The sequence below is a fragment of the Panicum virgatum genome, chromosome 2K (genome assembly GCF_016808335.1).
Source record: "Panicum virgatum strain AP13 chromosome 2K, P.virgatum_v5, whole genome shotgun sequence".
NCBI lineage: Eukaryota > Viridiplantae > Streptophyta > Magnoliopsida > Poales > Poaceae > Panicum > Panicum virgatum.
The window spans coordinates 43,942,889-43,967,237 of NC_053137.1; the positions used below are offsets into that span (position 1 = coordinate 43,942,889).

The following is a 24,349-nucleotide window of genomic DNA, read 5'->3' on the forward strand; positions in this document are numbered from 1 at the left end:
TTACCATGCCAATTTGCTGGTTACATGGTAACTTATTAAATTTTATCTATCTCTGTTTTAAAATACTTGTCACTCCTTGTTTATCGTGCCAACTTTGACTAAACGTTTTTTTTTCTAAATTTTTTTTGTAAATACTTAAAAATATATAATAATAAAATCTATTTCATAACAAATCTAGTGATATATAAACATTAAACATTGATAAATATTCTACAGAAAAAAATGATTGGTCAAAATTAACACGGAAAACGAGAAGTGACAAGTATTTTAAAATAGAGGTTGATATAAAATTAGCGACGGAGGATTTAGACGCCCTTTAAGGCTTTAAGGCCTCCAATGCTTTGCTTCCTTCGTAGGTTATATTAATGCGTGTGCGTTGATGCTAGTTGTATTTTTTAATATAATAATGCACCTGCGGCAGTGACAGTGTGACACCACCCCCGTTCCGGGAAACGGCGCGACGTGCAGAGCCGACAAACCCACAGGATGGCGGTCTGGCCTGGGGGTGTCGACGGAGCGACGACGCCTCCTGGGTTCCTGGCCACCGGTATTGGACTGCCGCCGCCGACCGCCGACCGGCGCCCCCAGAAGCAAAAAAACATGCCGTGTGCGCTAATTCCACCGGCCTCCGGCAGTAGTCACTACTGATCTTGGATCTCCAATTTTATCAAACAAAATCTTGGATCTTTATATTATATATATACAAGTTTATGCGGCACATCCTACCCCATTGTTACCGGTCGCCAGTGAATCAATCGTCTGCTCCTCACATCTCAGCGCGCCCCTGTTTCTTTCTTCGTGTCGCCTGTTCTTCCCCGTTCCAGCCTTCCAGAATGAGGGCGGCCATCGCGCTCGCGATCTGCGCTCTGTCCGCGCTGCTGGTCGCGGCGCGCGGATCGGAGAAGCCGGCGACCGCGCCGGTGGCGGCCGTCGACGTGGCGGCGGCCGGCGACCTCCTCCGCTCGGGCGGCCACCGCTACCTGGACGTCAGGTGACTCTTCTTCCCTCCCCTCATTCAGGCTTAACTTGTGTGCTTCCTCTGCTCATTCAGGCTTTATTTGTGTGATTCCGAATCACGGGATCTAGTGCCTGGCAATCAGGCACCCGATTAAAACAAAAGATTCCGTTTGCTTTGCAAGCCACCTCTGTACTCTGACCTTCGTCTGATTGTTACATGACCTTCAGACCTTGGTTACGATGTCAGTCCTGTCACTATCTATTCAGCTACCCTTTCCTACTGTTGACCACAATCTCAAGTTTAGCTTGCATTACAATCACTTTCTCAACTTAGTTAGGCTGAAAATAGTTCTCCAAACGATAGTTTTAGTAGCCGTTCTTCAGCCACTGAGCTACTGTACTCTTTTCTGAAGATGAAGACGGATTATTACCAGCCCTTTCGGTGCTGCTCTTGTCACCAATAAGCAAAAACTTGTGCAGCACTGGTTTCGTCATTTTATTCTTACACTGCACATGGATGGATGGATATAGCCTGCGGTTTTGATTAATCTAAACACGAATTAACAGAACAGAGGAGGAATTCAGGATCGGACATGTGAAGGATTCCCTTAACGTGCCATACGTTTTCTTCACTTCACAAGGCAAGTCTCCTAAACAGCTTCATATATCGGCAGTACCACATGTCAGGAATTTTTTTCTCCCTAAGCTGTGAAATGTTCAGTTTGTCTACTGTACTGTGCTGCATGTGACCTTGTATGGATTCACCAGGAAGGGAGAAGAACCCCCAGTTCATTGAGCAGGTCGCGGCACATTTCGACAAGCAGGACAACATAGTTGTGGTATTACTGATGACCTCTCCTTACGGTTTTCAGATCAATTATATTTAGAGGCCACGGCTTGTGTGTTTATTCTCATCTTGATCTTTTTCTTGATTGTTATTGTGTTGATCCACTTTTTTTTCCTTCGAAGGGCTGCAAAAGTGGAGTAAGATCTGAGCTAGCTTGTTTTGATCTTATGGCAGCTGTAAGATCTCTTCCCTTTCCCCTTACTTTCCCTTGAGGCTTCAATTGCCTTTGAATAAATATGCAGCATAAGACTGCACGATTGCATACTGTTCATCCAATCCGATTTATGGTGTGGAATATAAGGCCTTAATAGAAAAAAAACATAATGTTGCAACATTAAAATGATCCTAATTTTCTTGCATGAATAATTCTGATTATGCAGTAGTGGTAAAATAATTTTCTTACATCTTCGCTTTCAGCTACATGGATACTCAATACAATGAAATTTTACCATGCATAGCAGGATGCCTTTTGATGGTTTCCTTGTTCTGAAATGGGATAGATTACAACCAAAATTGAAAGGTTGTAAAACACAGCCTCAGTCCTAGTGGCTTAACACAACCATAAAACACCAGGACAGGTAGAGAAAAGCTCGGCTGAACCTGATCTATTGCAGTTTGTCTTGAAACTCTAAGGAGCAATTAAGATACTGAAAAAAAAAAGATCTTGTGTTTAAACACCTACTGCAGGCCCACCTTGCATGGGAGATTTCATCTCTAAGTACTATACGCCCTTTATTGTTTTCTTGTGCCATGTCATGAGAGATGGCCCCTAAACAAATTTACTACTATTCAATTGGATTTCATTGAGAAGTGAAGGGAAGATTGGAGTAGCAATCTTATCACTTATATGTTGTCATGTGTGATGGAAATATGGTTTGTTCCCTTCATTGAAATCAGCAGTTGCTCCTTATTTGATAAAATAATTTGCTAAATTAATAACCTGAACCCTCTGTTCACACTATTTTTACAATATCTGTAGTTCCAATACAATAAATAATTTTACTTTGCAAAACAGGAAGTGGTATGAAAATTTTATTTATATGGTATAGTCACCTTTCTGTAGCATATGCCCAACATCACATAATGTTAGAGTGCAAACAAGTTCATGCTGTTACCTTTACTACTGCCTCACACTATGAGAGGGGGGGGGGGTCTTAATGCTGTCTTAAATCTCAAGAAAATATCTGAATCATTTGCTATGACTCCCTATTTTCTTGTCTGAAACTTGTGAATGCTTATGAAAACAGGGATTTGGAAATGTGAAGAATATGGAAGGTGGTTACGACGCATGGGTGGAAAATGACCTTGCTGTGAAGAAACCTCAAGCACAAGACGAACTATAGCTGATTCTATTCTCCAGTTATTCTTTTGCTTGATGTGTATTGTTAGTTTGTTGCTATTGTATGGTGGATAAGTTGAATGTAGGATTCAATGAACAAAACATATAGTCTGCTGTGAACATTTAAATTATGTCGAAACTTCTTAACAAGAACATGCTCCTTTACAAACAAGGTGGGAATGAATGAAAGTGGTTACAGCGTGCTAGCTAGAGCTGAAGCTTTGCTACATGTCCATATTTATTGTACAGTAAAAATTATTCTACTTTAAAAACCAAAAACAACTATATGCCATTATTTACAAAGAGGCATATTGTTTAATACATCGTGTAATGGGAAGGATGAAAGTTTGTAGCGCACTTGATAGATAAATTTAAGCACTAGACTTTTCTTTACCTATATGGCTACATATATATTTCTAAAGCATGCAATGCTTCCGCCGGAAATTTTGGTTTAGTCCAGCGCAATAAGAATCGAACAACAACACTATATTCTATCTTAAACGGACTCAATTACAATGAAAATGTCAGAACACAGGAAAATATGTGTCGGAGAAAACCAATAGCAGAAAGAAAAAAATCTGTCGCAACCCGTATGGGACCTTCAACCGTGGCAACATACGGGCGTATTCGCTAGTGATCATATATGACAATAATGCAATATGCAAGAAAAAATAAGGCAAAAACTGCGGTTGAACTATTATTTATAAAAAAATATCAAATGTTGGTTATTATTTTTCTGAAAACCAAGTGTTTGTAGCACGTGCAAAACTGGTATAGCTAGATAAAGATTAACAAAGTATCTACATTAGTATTATGTTCAGAAAAACAACAAATCAGAGTAACTTATATTGTTCAGTTTACATGTACTCAAGCAAAGAGTGGAACACCATGTCTCTCTTATTTGCACGCCAAACTATCAGAGCCACAAACCCACAATAAGAACCTGAATTTATCTGGGCTCTGATGGAGCTATGCCTAGGTGGCGGAGCCAAGGCTGCCGGCGACATCGATGACGAACCGGTAGCGGACGTCGTTCTTCTCGAGCCGCTCCATCGCCGTGTTGACGTAGTCCATCTTGATCACCTCCACCTCCGCGCCGATGCCGTGCTTCCCCGCGAACTCGAGCATGGCCTGGCAGTCCCCGACGCTGCCGACGCTGTTCCCGGCGACGCCCTTCCCGCCGGGCACGATGGCGTACACCGGCAGCTCCAGCGGCTTGTTCGGCACGCCCACGACCACCATCTGCCCCAGCGGCTTCAGCAGCGCCAGCAGCGGTGCGATCGGGTGCCACGCCGACACCGTGTCGATGATGCCGTCCATGGTGCCCGTCGCCGCCTGCTCGTACATATGACATATCAATCAGGAGGAGTGTCCCCGCGTGAGCTACAGAGAGATTCCGATCGGCAGGGAACCGTGTCCAGATCGAAGGACCAGACCTTCATCTGCTCGGCGTCGCGGCTGACCAAGAACTCGTCGGCGCCGAGGTGCTCGACGGCCTCCTGGCGCTTGCTCGGGGACGTGCTGATGACGGTGACCTTCATCCCGAACGCCTTGCCGAACTTGACGGCGACGTGGCCGAGCCCACCGAGCCCCACGACGCCGAGGTGCTTGCCGGGAGCGTTCAGGCCGTGCCGCACCATGGGGCTGTACACGGTCACGCCGGCGCAGAGCAGCGGCGCGGTGCGGTCCAGCGGCAGGCCGTCCGGGACGCGGAGCACGTAGTGCTCGCTCACGACGATGACGTCGGAGAAGCCCCCCTTGGTGGCGGCGCCGCCGTGCGCGCGGTCGACGCCGTTGGAGGTGAGCACGACCCCGGCGCAGTAGTTCTCGTTCCCCTTCCCGCAGCTGTCGCAGGAGCGGCATGACCCGACGAAGTAGCCCACGCCCACCGTGTCGCCGGGCTTGAACCTCGTGACGCCGCCGCCGACGCCGGTCACCACGCCGACGATCTCGTGCCTGCGCGAGCAGACCAGCGGGGAGATCAAAAGGCCGTTGTTTGGATCGGCAACGTTACTGTTCTGGGCTCTAATTAAATCTGCAGCGCGCCGTTTGCGACATCCGGGGATTACCCGGGGACGACGGGGTACATGGCGCTGCCCCAGTAGTTCTTGATGACGTGCAGGTCAGTGTGGCAGATCCCGCAGTAGAGCACCTTGATCGTGACATCGTCGTCCCTCGGAACCCTGAAATTGGGATCAGCAACAAGGATTCCATAAACTGGTACTAGTTCTGTCAAGGAAGCACTCTGAACATTTTTCCCATCCAATTAGTTCTTGAGCCGATACCAAGTTCAGTAAAATCGACAAGGGGGCAGCTAGCTGAAAGCCACAGTCTACCCAACTCTATGTGCGTATTGAATGTTCCTCTGTTTTTCAGGCTTGCTTCAACAAAATATTGTACACTCTTATTACGTACCAAGTACTATGGTTTAGAAATCTGAAACAGTGTGCTAAACTACTCCATGACAATATGACAACTAAAGTAGCTTCAGAAGCTCAGATCATATCTGTCTCCAAAGAAGAATCAAGATTTAGCCATCTCTGCAACTGATAGATGTTTCAAGAACTCGGCAGTTCAGAACTTCAGAAGCACACATGAGCAAGGAAAGCAGAGGGATCAGCAGTGTAACGACAGTGACGAGAGGCCGCAGCCAGGCAACAACTACCTTCTGGAGAAGTTGTAGGGTGAGAGGACACCGGTGGCGTCCCTCGCCGCCCAGCCGAGCGCCGCCGCGCCGCCTTGCTCCTCCATCGTTTGCTCTCGCTTCTCCACGGACGCCCTCGCCCTCGGCAGCCGCACAGCTCTTCTCGAGGGTGACGCTACACTAACTCCGAGCGAGGGAGCATCGGCCCCGGGGGCGAAGGCCACGGGAAGAAATGGGCTGTGGATGATGGCGTGAAAATGATGTGACATCACTGCACCTCTCGCCTCTCGGGGTCCTGTTCTGCCCGTGGGCTTGAGGAGAGCCCGCGTCCGAGAGAGAAGGTCGAGGGGAAGAGGTTTGGGATTTTCAATTCTGCCATGTTCCAAAGAGAACCTCTCTATAGGGATTCTAGCCTGGAGAGAGCTTTTTTTAAGTTGACTGATTGTTGATGCACAACTTCCATTTTCAACAGGGTAAACTGGTAGAGTAGTAGGAATAACTTCTTCTTTGTTTAAGGTAGGAGGAACTTCTTCCATCATAGTCGGACTTTGTTGGTAAGGAAATGGGTAAATTCTTGCAAAGAAAAAAAAAAGAGGGTGAAAAGCTAAAGAGGGAAGTACTGTATGTATCAAAGAGGAGCGAGGGGTCCAACAGTCCTGACCTTGACAGGTGACAACAAAGCCAAAGCAACAGTGATGCTGTTATGCTCGTGTTGTGATTCACGCCTTGATATTTCTGCTGCTGTGTGGCTCTCCCTGCACTGAAAGCTCCTTCTGATCGATATTGGGTCCGAGGGAGGGTGGTCCCATGGTCTCTGTCAGGTATTGGAGCGCCACCAAATGCGAAAGTGACTTCTCTGACTACTTGAGGTGGGAGCGGTGGCCAGCGTTAGGAGGATCGTTGGCCTGAGTTTTCCGTAAGAAATGGCCAAGGAGACCTATAATGGCAGCCTGCCCTGAATGATTCAAAAGCAAGAAGGAAATTCAACAGATTTTTGGCCTCCTAAAACCAGCAACACATTTTCGAAGCATTCCTCTTTCCTATTAACATATCAGCAAATGGTAGGGAAGAATGTGCGATCAAATGGAAAAACTCTGAGATTGCTAATCACACATTTGGTGTATGATTTTAGGCACATCTAGGAATCAAACCCGTTGTAATAAGGAGCCATCGATTGAAATGTTAGGTTTTTTGTGTGTAAAGAGGCACGTCAAGCTAGGTTTTGAGGCGTCAATTTGCCCATTTGTCATGTGCAGTCGGTTGGATCCTTTAGGATAGGGTCAGACTGGCCGCCCGCGGCAGTGCGGCAGGCGGCCAGCCGACCAGGCGGGCCCGCGGCACTACGGCAGCGCAGGCGCGCAGCTGCGCAGGCGGCAGGCGTCTCGAGTCCCGGGAGATTCTCTGCAGTACTTCAGAGGATTTTGGGTCACTGATGTGTGGGACCGGGACCACACATCAGTGACCACATGAATTAGAGTACTGCAGAGGAATCACTTCCCTCGAGTCGGCGCCTCGACGCCATGCTGGTAAGCGCTCCGCTCCATCCAAATATCCAATCCCCTGCATACGATCTGTTTGTTGAAATGCCTAATAGAAGAATATAGGTAGGGACTTGACACTAACCGGCTGATTTGTGCACGGATTACAGAAAAGCAACTGTACTTAGGTGATTTGCTGAGTCCTCGCATTTTTAACTCAACCATTCAGTTGTGCTACGGTAGGAAATATTCTGTTCATCAACTAGTTCAGTTGTGGCCGTGATTGCTATTTCTTCGGTGAATATGTGGCTACGAGAAGTCAGCTTGAATGTTTTCAGATATTTTCACTTTTATATGCTCATCATTTAGTACATTCATTATCTATATGTTGAATAATATCAAATTACAAACAATTTTTGTTATCGGTACTCAATTATGTGCTACTAATATGTATATACTTTGAGTTGTCAAATTTTTTTTCGCACTACTTGAAATTTTGAATACCAAGCTCCCAAATCCTGGGCCCGCCCATGGTTGTGTAAAGGCTAGCAGCGTAGCAGGACTCGCCCAGACATTACAATATTTCTCCATCTTTCCATCTTAGGTAATCCTAAAATTCAGCATATAAACTTTATAGCAAGAGACTGAACTAAATTGTGGTCTAAAATTAACAAAACGGGCCATATTTTTTCAGATTTTAATAAATTATTGAAACTTTTTGCAAAAGTATTGACCTCTTTTTTCAAAAAGATCTCGAAGGTAAATTGAAATTAGAATAATTTCAAGAGAGTGGATTCAACTTGAAGTAGTCCAAATACTAGTCTTTACAAACGATAGAGAAAAAGGCCAGCACTCAAATGAATGAAGTTCCCAAGCAAATATCCCAACCACTTCGTGCTTTTGTGATTTTGCATTTGGGCCAAAGTATTGATGGGTCAATCGACATGGACAGTTCAGTTGGGCCTTGTAACTACATACAAAATATTTAGGCCCACTTCATTCTCCTTTTCTCTAAGCTGTCATTGAGCTTTTCTTCCACCTTAGTTTCGTATCTTGGGCCATTTACCTCAAAACTATTATTCATGCCTCTCCTTCGTCTACATTATGCTAGTGTTTGGGCGTGAAGGCTATATATCGCGTGCGCGATAAAATTTCCATCCATCACCTGAATGATTCCGGTGGGCTGGTGGTGGGAATAATTTGGCCCACTAAATTTCCTTGAGTCAGATGCCATGCTCTTTTTTCATGCTCCTAGTGTGCCTCGACTTTTTCTCCCAACCCTCCACGAGTTCTATTCTTATTTTCTTTTTCTAGTGTGCATAATAATTAATAGATGGCTGATGATTTTATCATGCATGCACGCATGCAGCCCATGCTTGATTGCCAGATTAGTTTTTTCTTCTTTTCATTTTCTTTATTAATTTTATTTCTTTCCTTCATTATTCAAAAGTATACTAAAAGGTTGTTTGTTCATATATAACATCTATTTCCTTTCTCCTTTTACTTATACTTATTTCCTTTCTCCATTTACTTATACAAAAGGTTATTTGTTCATATATATACAAGCGAGTCATACTCGTCTACTTGACGTATACTAATTTATCATTGTAATTTTTTCAAATGTATACTATTGTAGATTTATAATTTGGTGTATGAAATGATTTATTTTTTTATATGCTGACTTGTTTAGCACATGTATATATGTTTATAAGATTTTTTCGATGTAGGTACATTTATTCTGCATGTAAAACTATTTTTTGTGTGTAACTAATTTGTTCGCAATGCCAAAAATTTTGCTCGCTTTGTAGAGTAAATTGTTTGGTTATGTTAATCCATTTGCTCGCGATACTCATTTTAATTATTTATCCTATACAATCAAATGTTCGTGACGCTTAACATTTTTGTTCTTACTATATTATTTTTTGTTCGTCATGCTTAATTTTTTGTTGTAGAAACAATTTTTTGTTCGTGTTGTTAAAATATGTGTTCCAAATAGCTGAAATTAATTATTTAATACTAAAAAAATATATTTTTAAATATCTTACAAATATAGGAAAGTGTGGTCTTGTTTTGAAGATCTTATCATGAAAAAAATAATGGTGCAATTGAAATTTAATTTGGATACACAGTTTATGGTTTATATTTTTTTTAGTGTAAACTCTTCTTGTGTATGGATGATATCATCAATCTGTCCCCACATGCACGCATGCATTCATTATTCTATTTTTCTTCTCGCGAGAGTATCTCAACCCATGTATGTGATAGAGAAATTTGGATCTAATTTATTGGGCTGATGCTTAACGGCCTATTTAACGTGTGCAGATTCTTCAGGTGATGATGCGCCCAAACATTGCCTGAAGCGATAGGTAATCGCTCACGTGTTTGGGGGTAGAGCCTACGGGTTCGACCTCAAAGCCTAGAAAAATTACAACTGGTATATTTTATTAGAGAAAAGAAATAAAATCACCGACTACTACCATGTTTTCTTGAAAAGATGCACTAATATTGACAGAATATTATGCTGTAGACAATAGTACATTTTCAACAGAAAAAAATGCACTAATACAGAAGGTCTTAAAAAGCATGGAAAAAGTCACATTTTCCACCTTCAGATTAATGGAAATCCCATATCAAACGCGTTCTTAAAACAAGACCGTGCAGCACATTAGCGTTACAGCAAGACAGCACCATCTTAAATTCCGTATCTGAGTTTTCAGAAGAAGAAAACTTGCTGTACCGCGTCGCCCTCTCTTGACCACGTCAATCAGAAACTTTCCGGAGTTCAGAGTTTGTTTTGCTTATTCAGACGTTCGAGGTTCAGATTTGAGATGGCTATGCACTGTTCTCCACATTCCATTCTCCTCGTCGGATGGACATAACGACACGCACATTGCAGCCAAACAACACCATCGAACCGAACGGCGGCAAGCTGTGACCGTTGTCTGTTTGCCCGGGCCGTCCTCGTTCGACCAGCTTTGCAGTTCCCTTGACAGCGACAGTCTTCTTGGCCAGGTCAACAGGTTTGAAGCCTTCAAGACGTTCGGGCGCCTGCACTGATGAACAACAGCTCGAGATGGCTGACTGCCTGCCTGACCGTGTCAAAATTGTGCTGCGCCAGAAACCATCTCCGGCCTCACAATTTTGCAGCCGACCTCTTAATGTTGGGACACAGAAGTCTACGATGCAGAGGGCTGAAAAATTCAAATGGATTTAAATTGGCGGATTCAGATTCAGATTCAATTTAAAAGAAGAATAGGAAACACTTTCCAGAAATGTTTCAATTCATAGGAACCAAAGTGCCAAACAGAAGCGGAATCTCTTATGCAGACGGCGCACCATCGGTCTGAAAATACAGGTTCTGATCTAGTATATGAAACGCAAGAATTCCACATGTTCTAAACAAGGCTAGATGGTGCGAACATAGTGCGCCAGTGCTGCCACGATGCCAATTGTAGGCAGCATGCCTTCATCACAGAGAAACAATGCTGAGTGAACCCAAAGAATACGATGAAACAAATTGCTATAAACATGTTGAAGATCGACTAACAATATCGCTGCACAATGTGCATCCAAGACTAAATTAAGCGCGCCAACAGGTCATCAGGGAGAAATGCTATGGAAATCGTCGTCCGTGTCCGTCTTCCGGAGCGCGCTGTCGACAATGTGCTCGATCCTCGCCGCCACCTCGGCCATCGGCGGCCGCCGGTCGGGCCGGTCCTCGGCGCACTCCGTGGCGAGCTGCAGCAGCCGCATCATCTCCTCGTCGAAGCGCTCCTCGACGGCGATGCTGGCGTCGAACACCTCGGCCGTCCACTCCTCCTGCACCACCGTGCGCACCCACCGCGGCAGGTCCACGCCGCCGTCGCCGCTCCCGGGCAACGAGTTCACCGGCGGCTTCCCCGTGAGCAGCTCCAGGAGCAGCACGCCGAAGCTGTACACGTCCGCCTCCTGCGACGCCCTGCGCGGGTCGGTCACCTCCGGGGCGCGGTACCCGGTGACGCGCTTGAGCGGCACGTGCGCGCCGACGAGCTGGACGAGGCCGTGGTCGGTCACGCAGGCGCCGTCGCGCGCGCCGGTGACGAGGACGTTGGACGACTTGATGTTGCCGTGGCACGAGCGGGCGCCGGCGCCGTGGACGAACGCGACGCCGCGCGCGGCCGCCAGCGCGATCCGGGCCCGGGAGGTGAAGTCGAGCCGCGCGGGGCTCGCGCCGCCGCCGCTGCCGTGGAGGAGGGCGCAGAGGCTGCCGGCGCCGACGAAGTCGTAGACGAGGAGCTTCTCGTCCCGGCTGTAGAAGTAGGCGCGGAGCGGCACCAGGTTCTCGTGCCGGAGCGCGTCGAGCGCGGCCACCCGGTCGCGGAACTCGCGCTCGGGGATGGGCGCCGACCGGAGCCGCTTCACGGCCACGGTGGCGGCGCCGCCCTCGAGCGTCGCGCGGTACGTCGTGCCCAGCCAGCCCTTCCCGATCACCTCGGCCGACGAGTGCAGCAGCGACTCCAGATCGTACGGCGTGTCCGGCGCGGCTCCCAGGAACACCAACTTCTTGGCGTTGCCGGCGGCCTGGGCATGCGAGGACCTCTTCGTGGCGCTCTTGTCCATGCTCGCCACGGTGACCGATATCGGAGAGCCGTTGGCGTCGGCGTCGGCCGCCATGCCTGCGGACCTGTCAGCCTTTCTTCTCCGGCACCGGGAGCAGCAGAGGAAGAAGATCACGCCGATCGAAACCAAGAACGCCACGGCGGCACCCGCAGCAATGCCGGCGATCGCTCCAGTGGAGAGCTTTCCGCTCTTGCTACCGTTAGCAGGGGCCGGAGGCGGGGGCGGCGAAAGCGGGGGTGATGGAGACGGCGGCGTCGGCGTAGGGGTTGTGCACGGGCTTAGAGGACCACCGCAGAGCGCTGTCCTAGCGAAGGCGCTCGCCGGCATCCTGGCGAGCGACGCGGGCACAGGGCCGGTGAGATTGCCGTTGTCCGACATGTTGAACAGCTGAAGCTTCGGGAGGTCAAGGCCGGACGGTAGTGTGCCGTTCAGTCTGTTGTTCTCCAGATACAGGGTAGCGAGCCGGGCAAGCTTGTTGAACTCCGGCGAGACCCCGCCGGAAATCCGGTTGCCGGAGAGGTCCAGCCGCTGCAGCAAGCTGAGCCCGAAAAAGCCCTCCGGTATCCCGCCCTCGAGCCGGTTGCCACGGAGGTAGAGGTACCTGAGCTCCGCGCAGGCCCCGATGTCGGCGGGGATCCCGCCTGACAGCGCGTTGAGGCGGAGCGACAGCGTCCGCAGCGCCGTGAGGTTCCCGAGCGTCCCCGGCGGCACCGCGCCGGCGAGGCTGGCCCCGGGGAGCTTCAGCGCGACGACGCGCGCCCCCGCGGCGTCGCACCCGACGCCGCGCCACCCGCAGGGGGACGCCGCGGACGCGTCCCACGGCAGCCGCGGCCCCACTGCAGCCCGGAACGCGAGCAGCGCCGCCCGGTCCGCCGCGAGGTCCGCCGCGGCGCGTGGCGCGAGCGCGAGCGCGAGCGCGGCGCAGCACAGCGCGGCGGCGAGGCGCGCGAGGGAGACCCCGCCGCCGGCGCCCGGCGCCCGCCGCATTGCGGCCGACGACGAGCCGAGTGCGGCACGGGCGAGGATCGGCGCGAGAGAGAGGGCGCCCCGCGACAGGGAGAATGAGCTGAGCGAAGAGGAGCCAGTGGGGCACGGAGCTGATATAGCTCTACAGGAAGTGGCCGCGACGGCGGCGAGTGGTGACAGGGACGTGGAGGGTGGAAGGTAGCGGCCGGGGCCGTTGCGGGAAGGAGACGATACGCGCGTTTCTTTAAATTTGATCGCAAGATTTAGAATTTTCGACGCCGATGACGCGTTACAGCTCGTCGGGTCGACGGATGGGTTCTGTTCCGTTCTGTAGATGATTGCAGCTCATCGGGGGCTTGGCTTAGGAAGCACGGCCGCGGCCGGGGGCGCTTTCCATTTGGACGTCTCGGAGGACGCTGGACTCGCTGGTAGCCACAGGGGACGAGATCGACGACGGCGTCGTCCGCGGCACGAAGAGGTCGGCGAGGTTTTTTCCCTCGTGGAAGAGTACTAGTAGTACTGAGCTGCGGATGAGCCCGCGTCTCCCCCTGGTTGGCGGATTAAAGTTTCCAAGTGCGTGCAGGATACTGCGGCTACGTTTCCACGGCACGGCGCAGGCAGGACGTGTGCGGACGTGCCGGGGGAGAGTCAGCGGCACGGCGCTCGCATCGCATCTCCTCATCCACATGGGACGGGACGGGGCGTGCTCGGTTCGTGGACGTAGCCGTCAGCCAGTGTTTCGCTCGGGCCAGCGGGAACCGTGCCTGCCCGGCCGGCGACGAGCGGCGCGGCGCGCCTTGCTCCGGCCGGTCGCCCGGCGCGCGTACTACGCAGTCACGCACGCCTCCTCGGCCGGTGTTTATTAGTCCCGCGCCACGCGCACGGCGAGCGGGCTCGTCGCGTGCGAGAGTTGACTGCGGCTGGAGCTACCACAGCGAGACACGTCGGAGTGGCATGCGGCTGGCTGGTCGCTGCAGGCGCGGTGGGTGTCGAACGGGCGGCCGGCGCCTGGCGGGCGGCGACGGCGAGGCAGAGCTGGGCCGTAACGCCGGCGAACGCGTGTCACTCTGTGTACGTGCGCATCTATGCCGCCGGACTGGCCCGCCTGGCGCCTGGTGCGGTGGTGCCGAGAAGGGAGGAGCGTCGTGCCGCAAACGGTCAACGGTCAGTGACGAACTGACAATTAATTTTTTTTTGAGAGGGACGAACTGACAATTAATGCAATGACTTGGACATAAGTCGAGAGGAAGACGTCAAAGCCCAAAAGGGCGCGGTACACCGAATTGGGCCGACGCAAGTTAAGCGGGCCAAATCAAATCAGGCATCCTAGTTTGAGCCGGCGTGTTAAAAAAAAAAACTGCACGCCGGATCATCTAAACCGTGTCATTTTCCCTGGTGTTGGTGTCCTCAACACATACAAATAGTAGTATCTTAGTTTCTATAGGATTAATGGAATTTTATCTGAGACCTGCTGATCCTAACGACTAAGCTAGTGCCCTAGCTATAGCTCCGCCTCTACTGACATTCACACCTTTTTGGTGGATGGTTGAGCTTGACCAAACAATTTTAAACCTCTAAACTATACTCTCATAATAACCCTCAACCTTCGCTCAATTGAATACTCTTGGCATTCTAGTGAATTCAAGCTCACCGAGCTTGACCTCTTAACTCTCCATACTTCGCCAATTCGCCACCCCAAGCAGGCTATCACCTCGCTCTCTTGAGCCCCCACCACCTCCGGCCTTTCTCCTCAGTGTTTTCTCTATGCTTGTGGGTTACAAAAAAAGTTCAACAAAACTGTTACCAATATGGAAAAAAGGCGGACACTTTGACAATATCAACATGATGGAAACTGGCCAGGACATTGAATACGATAGGAGATGAGGAATTGCAAGGGGGTGGAGAAAGTGAGAAATATACTCCTGTAGGATTTAAGTTTTCTACTTTATAGATACTAGGCAATTATGTCGGTGCACTGCTGGACAAAGTTGGTATAAGTATCGGATACATATTGGTGCCGTGTGTTATATTAATTTATAGGGAGCTACGTGATCGAGTCATGAACGGAGGGGGTTAGTCCGACTCGCATACGAGATGGACTAAGGCTCACCTGTCAATAACACAAACGGACCAAACCAATATACCAAACCAAAAAATTGGGTGGAAACTTTACTCGCTGTAGTAATATACTAGCAAGTATGCCCGTGCGTTGCAACGGGTTCACGAGGATTAGACAGAAGAATCACATATGAACATGGGTAAATTTTTTAAGTGCATACCTTCATGCTTTAGAATGTTATAAAAATAAAGATATTTTCTACAAAAATCTTCTAATCTGAATTAGACGAGTTGTACAAAAGATTTATCATGGCGACAGATTTTTTTTACTTAAAGTGTTGCGTCTTTTCACACACATGTTTTTTCACGGTTTCTCTTTGCTTGTTTTTGCTCAGATGTCATATTTGCATAGAGCAATCTCTGACGATCCCGTATTGCCTGTCTCTGCTCGGATGTCAAATTTGCATACATGCTCTAGCATTTGTACGTCTTGCTTCAATTTGCTAGGATGTGCATTGTAGTTCTCCTTGCAAAACTTTCTTTTGCTGAAGAGCGTCATGACATTTTTGTAATAATAGATAATTCTGCCCGTGCGTTGCTACGGGCAAAGTTGGTATACGTGTTGGATACGTATATATAGTTGCCAATTACTCTGTAGGGATCCACGTGATCGAGTCAAGGGCTAAGGGCTAGTCCGACTCGCATAAGGGATGGATTAAGACCCACCTGTCAATAACACAAGGCGGACCGAACCAAAAATTTAGGAGACCAAACCAAAAATTTAGGTGGAAACCTTACTCGCTTTAGAAATAAGTTTAGATATATATAGGTATAGATTTGTTATACTTTCTACTTTTCTTCCAATTAGTAAAATCATCCTTAGATATATATAGATTACTATATGCACCTATGTGTTTTATGCTAAAACCTTGATTAAATGACACAATTTTTTTTCTCTTACTTTATTTTTAGCGAAACATAACATAGCCACTATACTTACTCTTATTACTATCCGCCGTGGAGAGGGAGCCGCGAGAGGATTCGTACGCTCGCAGATCGACACGTGCTGGGGAGAGGACGACCGACGCGGGCTGTGGTTTGGTCGCACAGGTGTCGCGTTGCGCGTCGCCCTCTGCGTGTGGGCCTCCTGCTGCCGCACCGCCTTCGCTGTGCCATGGCCGCTCCGGCCTCTTTTCGCTCTCTGCGTGTGGGGCTCCTTCCTGCCACACCGCCTCCGCGCCTCATGGGTCCCGCCGGCCTCTTCTCGCCCCGTTTCCATGGGACAGCGCCTCTTCTCTGTCCGCCTCCTTTTTCGCTTCCCTTCTCCTCCTGTGGATGTGGTGTAGGATTTGGGGAAGCTTTGGGGAGGGCCGGATCTCGCCGTAGTGGGAGCGCGGCGGTGGAGGAGGAGTCCATCGTGGGTGTGCCGGCGCCGGGCCACCCCATCCACGCCGTCCTCACCGCGCGCTACTGGGGGCCCGCGGCTCCTCTCCTGCATTTGGCTCCTTCCTCTTCGGGACGCTGGTGAGTTCCAGATCCGGCCGCCTGTACGGATTACTTCGGGTTTCCTCGCCTTCCCTGATGAGCCCTACTCTCTTGCTTTGTGCCTACGGTGTGCGCCTTCCTCGGTTCCCTGGTACCCGCTGCAATCTTGTGGTCGGTACTCCTGGAATGCTTCCGCTGCCGTTAGCTGCTTCGCTTCGGTCTCAAGAGCGGGTTCGTCGTGCTGCTCCCGCTGGTTCGGTCACCGTTGTCTGACTGCTCCTCCTGTATGAATTTGGTTGGGCCTCTTGCTCTGCCTGCTCTGTTCTTCATTTCTTTCCTATCCTTTCTCCCTATCCTATCCTCTTTCCCCCCTTTTCCCTTTCCCCTTTCTCTCGCCCTTTCTCTCGACGGCAGTGGCAGAGGGGAAAGCCATCGGCTTGGAGGGGGAGGAGGTCTGGGCAGTCGGGCGGCGTGCTAGAGGTAGGCGGCGGGCTGAGTGGGGCTCCACAGCGGGACTGAGCGTCGGAGAAGCCGGTTGGTCGAGGCAGGCGGGCGAGCAAGGGTTTGCAGGCACCGCCGCCGCTGCCCGTCCACGAGTGGGGCTTGGCTCCAGTGCAGGGCGGGGTGGGCGCGCCTACCGCATGGCGCGGGCTGGGGCCGTGATTTCTCTGCTAACCGTGGCCGGCCTGCAGCCCCATGTCTCTTCTTCTTCTCCGATGACCGACCTGCACCCCCACGCCCTCTTCTTTCCTCTGGTGAGTTCATTATATGCTCAGTTTGTTGTTGTTGCCACATCCTAGTCCAGATCCGAGGGGAGAGGCGGTCGGGCAACGGGCCTTAGGTGCAGGCGCAAGCCACTTGCTGTCCGGCCACCACCGGCCACCAGCAGGGCTTTGCTTCAATAGGGCTACCCGGTGCCTTCTCCTCCTCCTCCTCCAGTGAGTCCACGCTCTACTCGCTGCCTCGGGGTTGGCACCTCCAGATCCTGATTCATCTATTTTTTGTCTCTATTTTTCATCTTGGGAAAATTTGCCCACAGACACTGCTCGAGGGTGGCTTTGGCCACCGGACACTAAAAAAAAGGCCCTTTGCCGAAAGACACTAGAATTCTGTGGCTATTTGCCACGGCACATTAAGAGGACGGTCTTCCTACCTCTGTTAGCTACAGTAACAAAGGGCCTACCTGTCATCCACTGCCTCCCCATCCTTATCTTCCCACGCGAGCAGTAGCGGCGGCCAATGCCGCACCTCGCCTCCTTCGCCCGGCTCCATGCACGAGCTCGCCGAGCTGCTACCGCCGGGCCTCCGCTGCCCAGCTCCGCGCCCGAGCTGCCTACGCTCGAGCTCGCCGACGCGCAAGCACACCGCGGGCCTGAGCCGCTACCGCCGGGCCTACCCTACCGGGCCCCGCGCCCAAGCTCGCTACCCCATCTCCGCCCGCCACCGATGAGTGCCCAGCTGCAGAGGCCTTTGCTTCCGGCGGCGGCACCCCGCCCGCACTGCTGCAGTAGTAGCGCGCGTCCCTGAAAGAGTCACACGCGCTTCGGCACACCACGCCGCCGCCCACGCGCAGGTACGTGGGGCACGCCGCATTCAGCTCCACCGTGCACCCCGCCGCGCCCGCCATGGGCAGGTTGTAGCCGTCCATGAGGCTGACATCGAAGAAGTCGGGCCCGCCGCTGCCGTCGGGCATGAACTTGGCCAGCGTGGCGGGCGTGGCGGCACCACCGCCGTGGCACTCCAGGTCGCCAGACCCGCAATCCCCCATGGCAGCGTTCGCCCCGCAGAGCGAGCGGCCCCACAGCCAACCCGACCACCCCGCGGGCACCGCCACAGCTTGTGACTCCCTCGGCGCCAGCGCGACGGGAACCCCATTGTCGGCAGCCCCACCCGACAGCAGCCCCGGCGGTGGCGCCTCGCCCGCACCGCTGGCAGTAGTCGCAGCCGCCCATATCGCAAGAGGAAGAGGATGGAGGAACGGCGGTAGGTGGAAGGAGGCACGGCAGCTGCGGCGATAGGCGGAAGGAGGTGCGGCGGCATCAGGGAGGTGCGGCGGCGGCGGCTGACCCGCGGGTATTGGGAGCAGGAGGAAGAGGATGGAGGAGTGACGATGCACACAGAGGGCAAGACGGAGGGCCAACGGCGATGTGCTGTGGCAAATAGCCACAGAATTATAGTGTCTTTTGGCAAAGGACTTTTTTTTGTGTCCGGTGGCTAAAGCCACACTCGAGCAGTGTCCGTGGGCAAATTTCCTTTCATCTTTGTTTCCTCAGCAGTGGATTAAGGGGAGACGCGGAGGAGGAGCCGTCCGGCCGGGACACGGAGCGCGGTCGCTGCGGGGTCCCCTTCGGTGGGAGCCGCGTCAGGGCGCCTGCGAGTTTACTCCACCTCTAGGGCGGTCTAGCGCCGCACACACTGGAGACGTCCGCCGAGGGCACCTGTGCGTTTGCTCCGGCGTCAGGATGGTCCAACGCCGCAACCCGTGCCCCTCGATTCAGCGTCGCCGCTCCTGTTGTTGGTGAGTTCGCTCTGCGTTTGTGTCCTTTTGTGCAGTTTCATTTCATTCTTCTGCTAACTCCTCCTTCTTGTCTACTTTTGCCTCGCCCCCCCTGTGGATCCAGATCTTTGTGGATGTTCTCTTCTGTGTTGTTTCTACGTCGGCTGAATTCGGGCGAGGATTTGGGCTGCTTGCTTCGGAGGACCTGTTTCTTACTGCCTGTGCTCAGGTGTGCTCTGCTGCTCATGTCCTTTTCCCCTTTATTTCTCTCGCCCTGAAATTTTGTCCACTATTCCTTTGTTGGTTCTTGGTTCACTTTTGGCAACCATGTTAACTGTTGAAGTTTTGTTCGTTCCATCTCCCCATCTAGGATAATTGGTTGATCTATTTACAGGTTAAGCATCCCACTGCTGCCCAATGACTGGGTGATAGTAACTGAGAAGAATGGCACTTGAATGCTTTTAGCACAAGCACGGTAGTCAGAGAGATTATGTATTTTTCTCCTCACAAAAAGTGTATATCTTTTCTTAGTGTTGCAAGACAGAACAGGCAGTTTAATTGAACTTACGGGTAAGGTATATATATTACTTCCCCACATTTGTTTATTTTCCTTGGTTTGTTACTGCTTTTCCCTTCAAAATGGTCACCCATTATTATTTCTTATTTCAGATAAGAAGCCAGTTGTGCTTCAGAGATTATGGAAAATCTCCTGGTTTCTTCTACTATGCTTTGTTGTCTTTGTAGTATGGTTTAGCAGCAATATGGTTTATATTCTACTTTGTAGTTTAATTCCATTCTTACAGTTTTTTGCGGCATACTTCTCTTTCAGGAAAACATTGAGTGGTAACGTGTCAATTTGCATCTGTACTTCGCAGTTAACAACCAAATGCATATTTTCTATGTTTCTTCATTTAATTAAGTATTGTCCTATATTGTTGTTTGGAATGTTTTCATTTTTTTTAGGGCACCAATCACTGATTTGTGTTTGGATGAAGGCAGCAAACGTACCATTAGAATTATAATGTCTCTGGTTAATGCACGGCTTCCTGCCTGCTGATGCTTGGTATCTCCGAGCGGTTTCTGTTATGGTGAGCAGCATATTCCTCCACAATTAATGAGAGCACTACATGCTGCTACTTTAGATTAATGGTGATTTCCTGCTCATTTGATAGCCACCTTTTAATGCAAAGCTGAAAGAATGTCCCTGTTTGCTCTCAGTATAATGGAAATCTGACCCCCTGCACTGCCCTGTAATTCATGTTTGATTTGATTCCCGGTTTACTAATGCATCATATTAAAACCATCGAAAAACGAAGAGACAACATGGGCGCGGCGTAGCGCGCGTGCTGACCTAGTTGCTCATATGCACGTACACATACTCGACTTTATGAACGCACGTGTGTAGAACCTACTTTTACAAGCACCATTATTGAAAGACTAAACCGATAGGTCTTGAGATTGATGAAGTCGCCATGTAGGTGTGTGTTATCGCCATAAATTAACATTGTTAATTAATGGGCCGAGAGCAAGTTGGGCTTAGTGCGGAAATTAAAGAAGGCTTGTGAATCGGTTGTGTTACCACCAGAATTTGGTCGAGAAGGATATGGGCCGAAGCTGCCGATGGGCCTATACAGATTGTGCAGGGAAGAGGCGATTGTGGTCCATGCCAAGAGCTGATGGGCTCTTCTTATCTGTGTGCGTCGGGAGCCAATGGGCTCTCTTTATCTGTAATCATTAGAGATAGATTAGTTTTCGTACTGGACTAGATTTTGTTTAACTTGGTCGTCAAGTCTACAAGACTATAAATATGTACCCTCTGACATTCGTAAAAAGAGAACGTCATCACGTCTCGCAACAACAATTCTCGGCGCACCGCCACCCCTAATCCTAGGGTTTCATCCAAGTAAGCGTCATGCTGCCCTGATTGCCCCTTGTGATCAGGGCAGCATTGTTCTTACGTTTACCTTGGTATTACTCGTACTGAAGCATTTTTTATGGCGAGTAGTGCTAGTTATCCTGTTATTCGTAGCATGACCTTTAGTAGATCTATCATGCTCTTGTTATTTATCATCTACAAATATCATGTTATCTCTGTGTGATCACGTATTAATCTTATACTAATTCTCGTTGCATAGAGTTAGTCGCGTAGAGATAACACCCTGCTTCTTTTCTATCTAGTAGATCTAATCTGTTATGGTTTGTCCTTATACGTAAGAATCAGCTTAATATCTGCTAGTTTAGGCCTTGCAAACGGGTTGGACGATCCGGCGACGTATTAGATGCTTTGCCTTGATCTTAACAGGGATTGATCCGGGAATCGGCTTTTGCTTATTCTTAGGCTTCTATTCTGGTTAAAGTTTGGTTATCTATTATGCTCGTTAGGCCTAACTACGTGTAGGATGTTCCGATCTAGCAGTGAAGCTTTTACCGTCGTGGATTAGATTAACTAGATCTAATTGAAGTAGCTTTTGCAGTTATTTGCTTTATCTATTAATATCCAGATATGCAGATCTGATTTGACACCGGGACTCGATCGGCTCTTTAAATCCGATGCAAGAGTCGTCCCGGAGAGCCGACCACGGCTCGGACTAATGTTTACATGTGTTTGTGCATGCAGGCAAACCATCGAAAGCACGTTTGCACCTTTCTGATCGGGTATAGGTTAGGTGGCACGCCCTGCATCTCCAGAAGCATCGGCGTGTGCCAGTATCTGGGCCGTTGACCGAAGGACCGGTGCCAGCCAGCGCCCCGGCAGCCTCCCGGCTCTTCGTGTTGCCTGTCCCTACTCGCCGGTGGGTTTTGACCGTCAACACATTGCCTGCCACTGAAAAAAGAACAGCTTGCTCTCTATCTGTCCTCAAATATAAGATATTAAATATTTTTAGACAGATTAAGGGGGTTGGCAGTATATATAGCCCACCTCAACTTATCCCCCCTATACCGACTCCTAGTAGAATTTTTTTAGATAAAGGACTCCTAGTAGAATTAAATGAACAATTATCCAAATGTCTCCAATGATTTATTTTTTTATGATAAATTTTGAACATTTGGATACCTTATATTTCAGGATGGAGGGAACATGTTATAAAACATTAAACAATTTATATTTCAAAATGTGTCCCGGTCCAAATCACAACACTAAAACAAATGTGAAAGCACCTACATTTGTGTTTGAAAGCGGATCTACAGTATTAGTACGGAAACCTAGTAGCGCGAGTCATGTGGAAGAAGTAACAGAGAGCCCGTCAAGTAGAGCGGCCCTGTAGTCTCTTTTTGACATGAGACCAGAGCTACTACAAGTCAACCGAAAAATGAAGACGCGACGCGGCTGCATTTACAAAAAGGTAGCTTCTGAAAAGTGAGCGACGTAGTACAAAGCACAGTGGTTGCTTATCGCATAAGCATAACCGCCGTTGTTAGCTTTAATTTAATGCAGCTCCCAACTTGCCCCAGTGACAAGGAACCGCCCGGCGTCCTTATCCAAACAAATTTCTTTCGACCTTCATGCACCTTTGGATTCTTTTTTTTTTCCCCACACCTTGTTGCCTTCTCGAAACATTTCGCTGTATTTCCTTTTTCTTTCTTTATTTTTCCTAGATTCTGAACACAATCCTAGGGAAAGCTCGGTTCCGATCTGTTGTTAGCACCGGTTGCGGTTGGTTGTCTGGATGCCGACCTCGCACAAAAAAGTTACCGCCGGAACAAGTCACACCTCCACGAGTAGTTTCGTCTCAACATCACGGGCAGGAAAAGTCAACAAAGATCACAAGTCTTATTTTAACCCAAGTTGTCTAATCTCACTTTCGACGTACGTAGTAGAAGCCGAACCAGAACCCTCTCGAGTCACGACACGTACGTACGTGCGGACTTTAATTATCCCTCCCTCGAGTAGGAAAGACGTCGGATCAACGGTGAAAACTACTTGCCATGTAAAAAAGTAAAACGCAGCTAGCCAGCTTAGCCCAACCGTCCGGCGCCTAACCGCCGTCAGCTGCCGGCCACCGCCCGCGGAAAAACGCGGCGTTTGAACGAACGTTTCGGCCGGCATCCGGCCGAGGTTTTGGGAGGCGCCGGTTCAGATGGTTTCCTTTCCTGCTCCGATCGGTTACCATTGGATAGGGAAAGAAATTAGGCGAAACTGCTTGTGACAGAGATGTGGAAGCCTTATCTTGATGCTGCTACTTGCTCACCATTGTTGATCTCGGCTAATGGTCATCTAGAACGCAAATTAATCTCCACTAACTTTACATGAGCTGAGCTTTTATTTGTTTCTGTAAATAAATCCATCTAGGGCAGAGTCTCTTTGTTCTGGAAAAGAAGAGGACCGGAAAAATCCAATCCCGTGCCCTGAGAGCCCTGGCGGCGTGCGGCGTGGCGTGGCGTGGCGTTGCGTTCGCAACGGTGTTGACGACTGCGGGGAAGGCACCCCACGTTCCCTCCTGCCCAAAAAATCGAGCGATTCAGAGGCCAAACCCAAGCCTCGCAGCCCCTCTTCTCCGCCGTTCCACCGATATATATATGCCGGAGGTCGGGTCGTCGGCAGCCTGCGAGACCAGTTCAATCAAGCAGAAACCCCGGCGTTGCTTGCTCGCTTGCGTTGCGTGTGCGTTCATTCATGGCGAGATCGCCGTTCGTCCTGACGGAGGCAGGGAGGGAGCAAGGCGCCGGCGGAGGGGGAGGAGCGGTGGTGATGAAGGGCCAGGAGGAGCAGGAGGCGGCGGTGCGGCTGGTGCACAGCCAGGTGCGGCGGATCAAGCGGGAGGACGAGGAGGCCCGGGAGCGCCTCCTCAAGCTGCGGCTGCTGGAGACCAGGCCCGCCGGCGCCTTCTGCGACCCGGTGGCGTGGCGGGCCTCCCGCTCGCTGTCGCCGCTCCGCCGCGCCGGGAACGGCGGCATCCCCGTGGGGGAATGATGGATCGGATGGATGATCCGTTCGGTCACCAGCAGCAGCCTGTTGTAGATACGTAGGGGAGAGTCGTTACCAGTTAGTCGATCGGTCGGTCGGTCATCGTGCCCGTCCATGTTCTTCTTTCCGGAATTCATGGGATCGGAGCTTAGCAGAGGCGACGGTAGGGTGGGTGATGGCAGCATCGCCGTGTGACCATGTGTTAGTACTTAGTAGTAGTTAGTACAACATGCTCTGTTCTGTGATCTCCTCCTCGTGTTCTTGTATATATGAGAGAGTTTTAGTACCATGTCCTGGTGTGGTGTTGTGTTCGTTCTTCGATTTCGTTGTTTGTACCTGCTCTGCTCACCGCGTTCCGGCCGCCATGTTCTCAGACCAGTTCCTGCTCCATGTCGCACCGCCTGGCTTAGCCGGAGTAGATTTTTGCACACGGGATAATCTTCAATCTTCAGAGCTCAAATCGCAATGGACGCCTGCTCACCGCCGTGGCCAGCAGTAGCAGAGAGAGGGAGCCGCAGCCGCCACGACATGACATTGCAGAGTTGACAAGCAACTGGCGCGTGCTGGTCATGT

The 24,349-nt window shown here is 50.2% G+C and overlaps 5 protein-coding genes across 5 annotated transcripts; 2 read left to right on the forward strand and 3 right to left on the reverse strand.

The window, feature by feature from the left end:
* Nucleotides 1-488: 488 nt before the first annotated feature.
* Nucleotides 489-3,353, forward strand: LOC120679013 (thiosulfate sulfurtransferase 16, chloroplastic-like). The gene is made up of 5 exons (XM_039960505.1): nt 489-991; nt 1,525-1,598; nt 1,726-1,796; nt 1,927-1,980; nt 3,052-3,353. The coding sequence occupies exons 1-5, from the start codon at nt 711-713 to the stop codon at nt 3,145-3,147; spliced, it is 576 nt and encodes a 191-aa protein (XP_039816439.1). The 5' UTR covers nt 489-710; the 3' UTR covers nt 3,148-3,353.
* A 564-nt stretch (nt 3,354-3,917) lies between these two features.
* Nucleotides 3,918-6,379, reverse strand: LOC120679008 (probable cinnamyl alcohol dehydrogenase 8A). The gene is made up of 4 exons (XM_039960494.1): nt 5,809-6,379; nt 5,213-5,326; nt 4,580-5,099; nt 3,918-4,478 (listed from the first exon to the last, which is right to left on the reverse strand). The coding sequence occupies exons 1-4, from the start codon at nt 6,324-6,326 to the stop codon at nt 4,119-4,121; spliced, it is 1,512 nt and encodes a 503-aa protein (XP_039816428.1). The 5' UTR covers nt 6,327-6,379; the 3' UTR covers nt 3,918-4,118.
* Nucleotides 6,380-10,562: 4,183 nt separating this feature from the next.
* On the reverse strand, nt 10,563-13,056 carry LOC120678997 (probable inactive receptor kinase RLK902). Its single transcript, XM_039960486.1, has one exon. The coding sequence runs from the start codon at nt 12,849-12,851 to the stop codon at nt 10,866-10,868; it is 1,986 nt and encodes a 661-aa protein (XP_039816420.1). The 5' UTR covers nt 12,852-13,056; the 3' UTR covers nt 10,563-10,865.
* A 1,873-nt stretch (nt 13,057-14,929) lies between these two features.
* LOC120695333 (thaumatin-like protein 1) lies at nt 14,930-18,141 on the reverse strand. Its single transcript, XM_039978611.1, has 2 exons — nt 17,775-18,141; nt 14,930-14,940 (listed from the first exon to the last, which is right to left on the reverse strand). The coding sequence occupies exons 1-2, from the start codon at nt 18,139-18,141 to the stop codon at nt 14,930-14,932; spliced, it is 378 nt and encodes a 125-aa protein (XP_039834545.1).
* Nucleotides 18,142-23,269: 5,128 nt separating this feature from the next.
* On the forward strand, nt 23,270-24,065 carry LOC120679025. Its single transcript, XM_039960516.1, has one exon. The coding sequence runs from the start codon at nt 23,486-23,488 to the stop codon at nt 23,780-23,782; it is 297 nt and encodes a 98-aa protein (XP_039816450.1). The 5' UTR covers nt 23,270-23,485; the 3' UTR covers nt 23,783-24,065.
* The last annotated feature ends 284 nt before the right edge of the window (nt 24,066-24,349 follow it).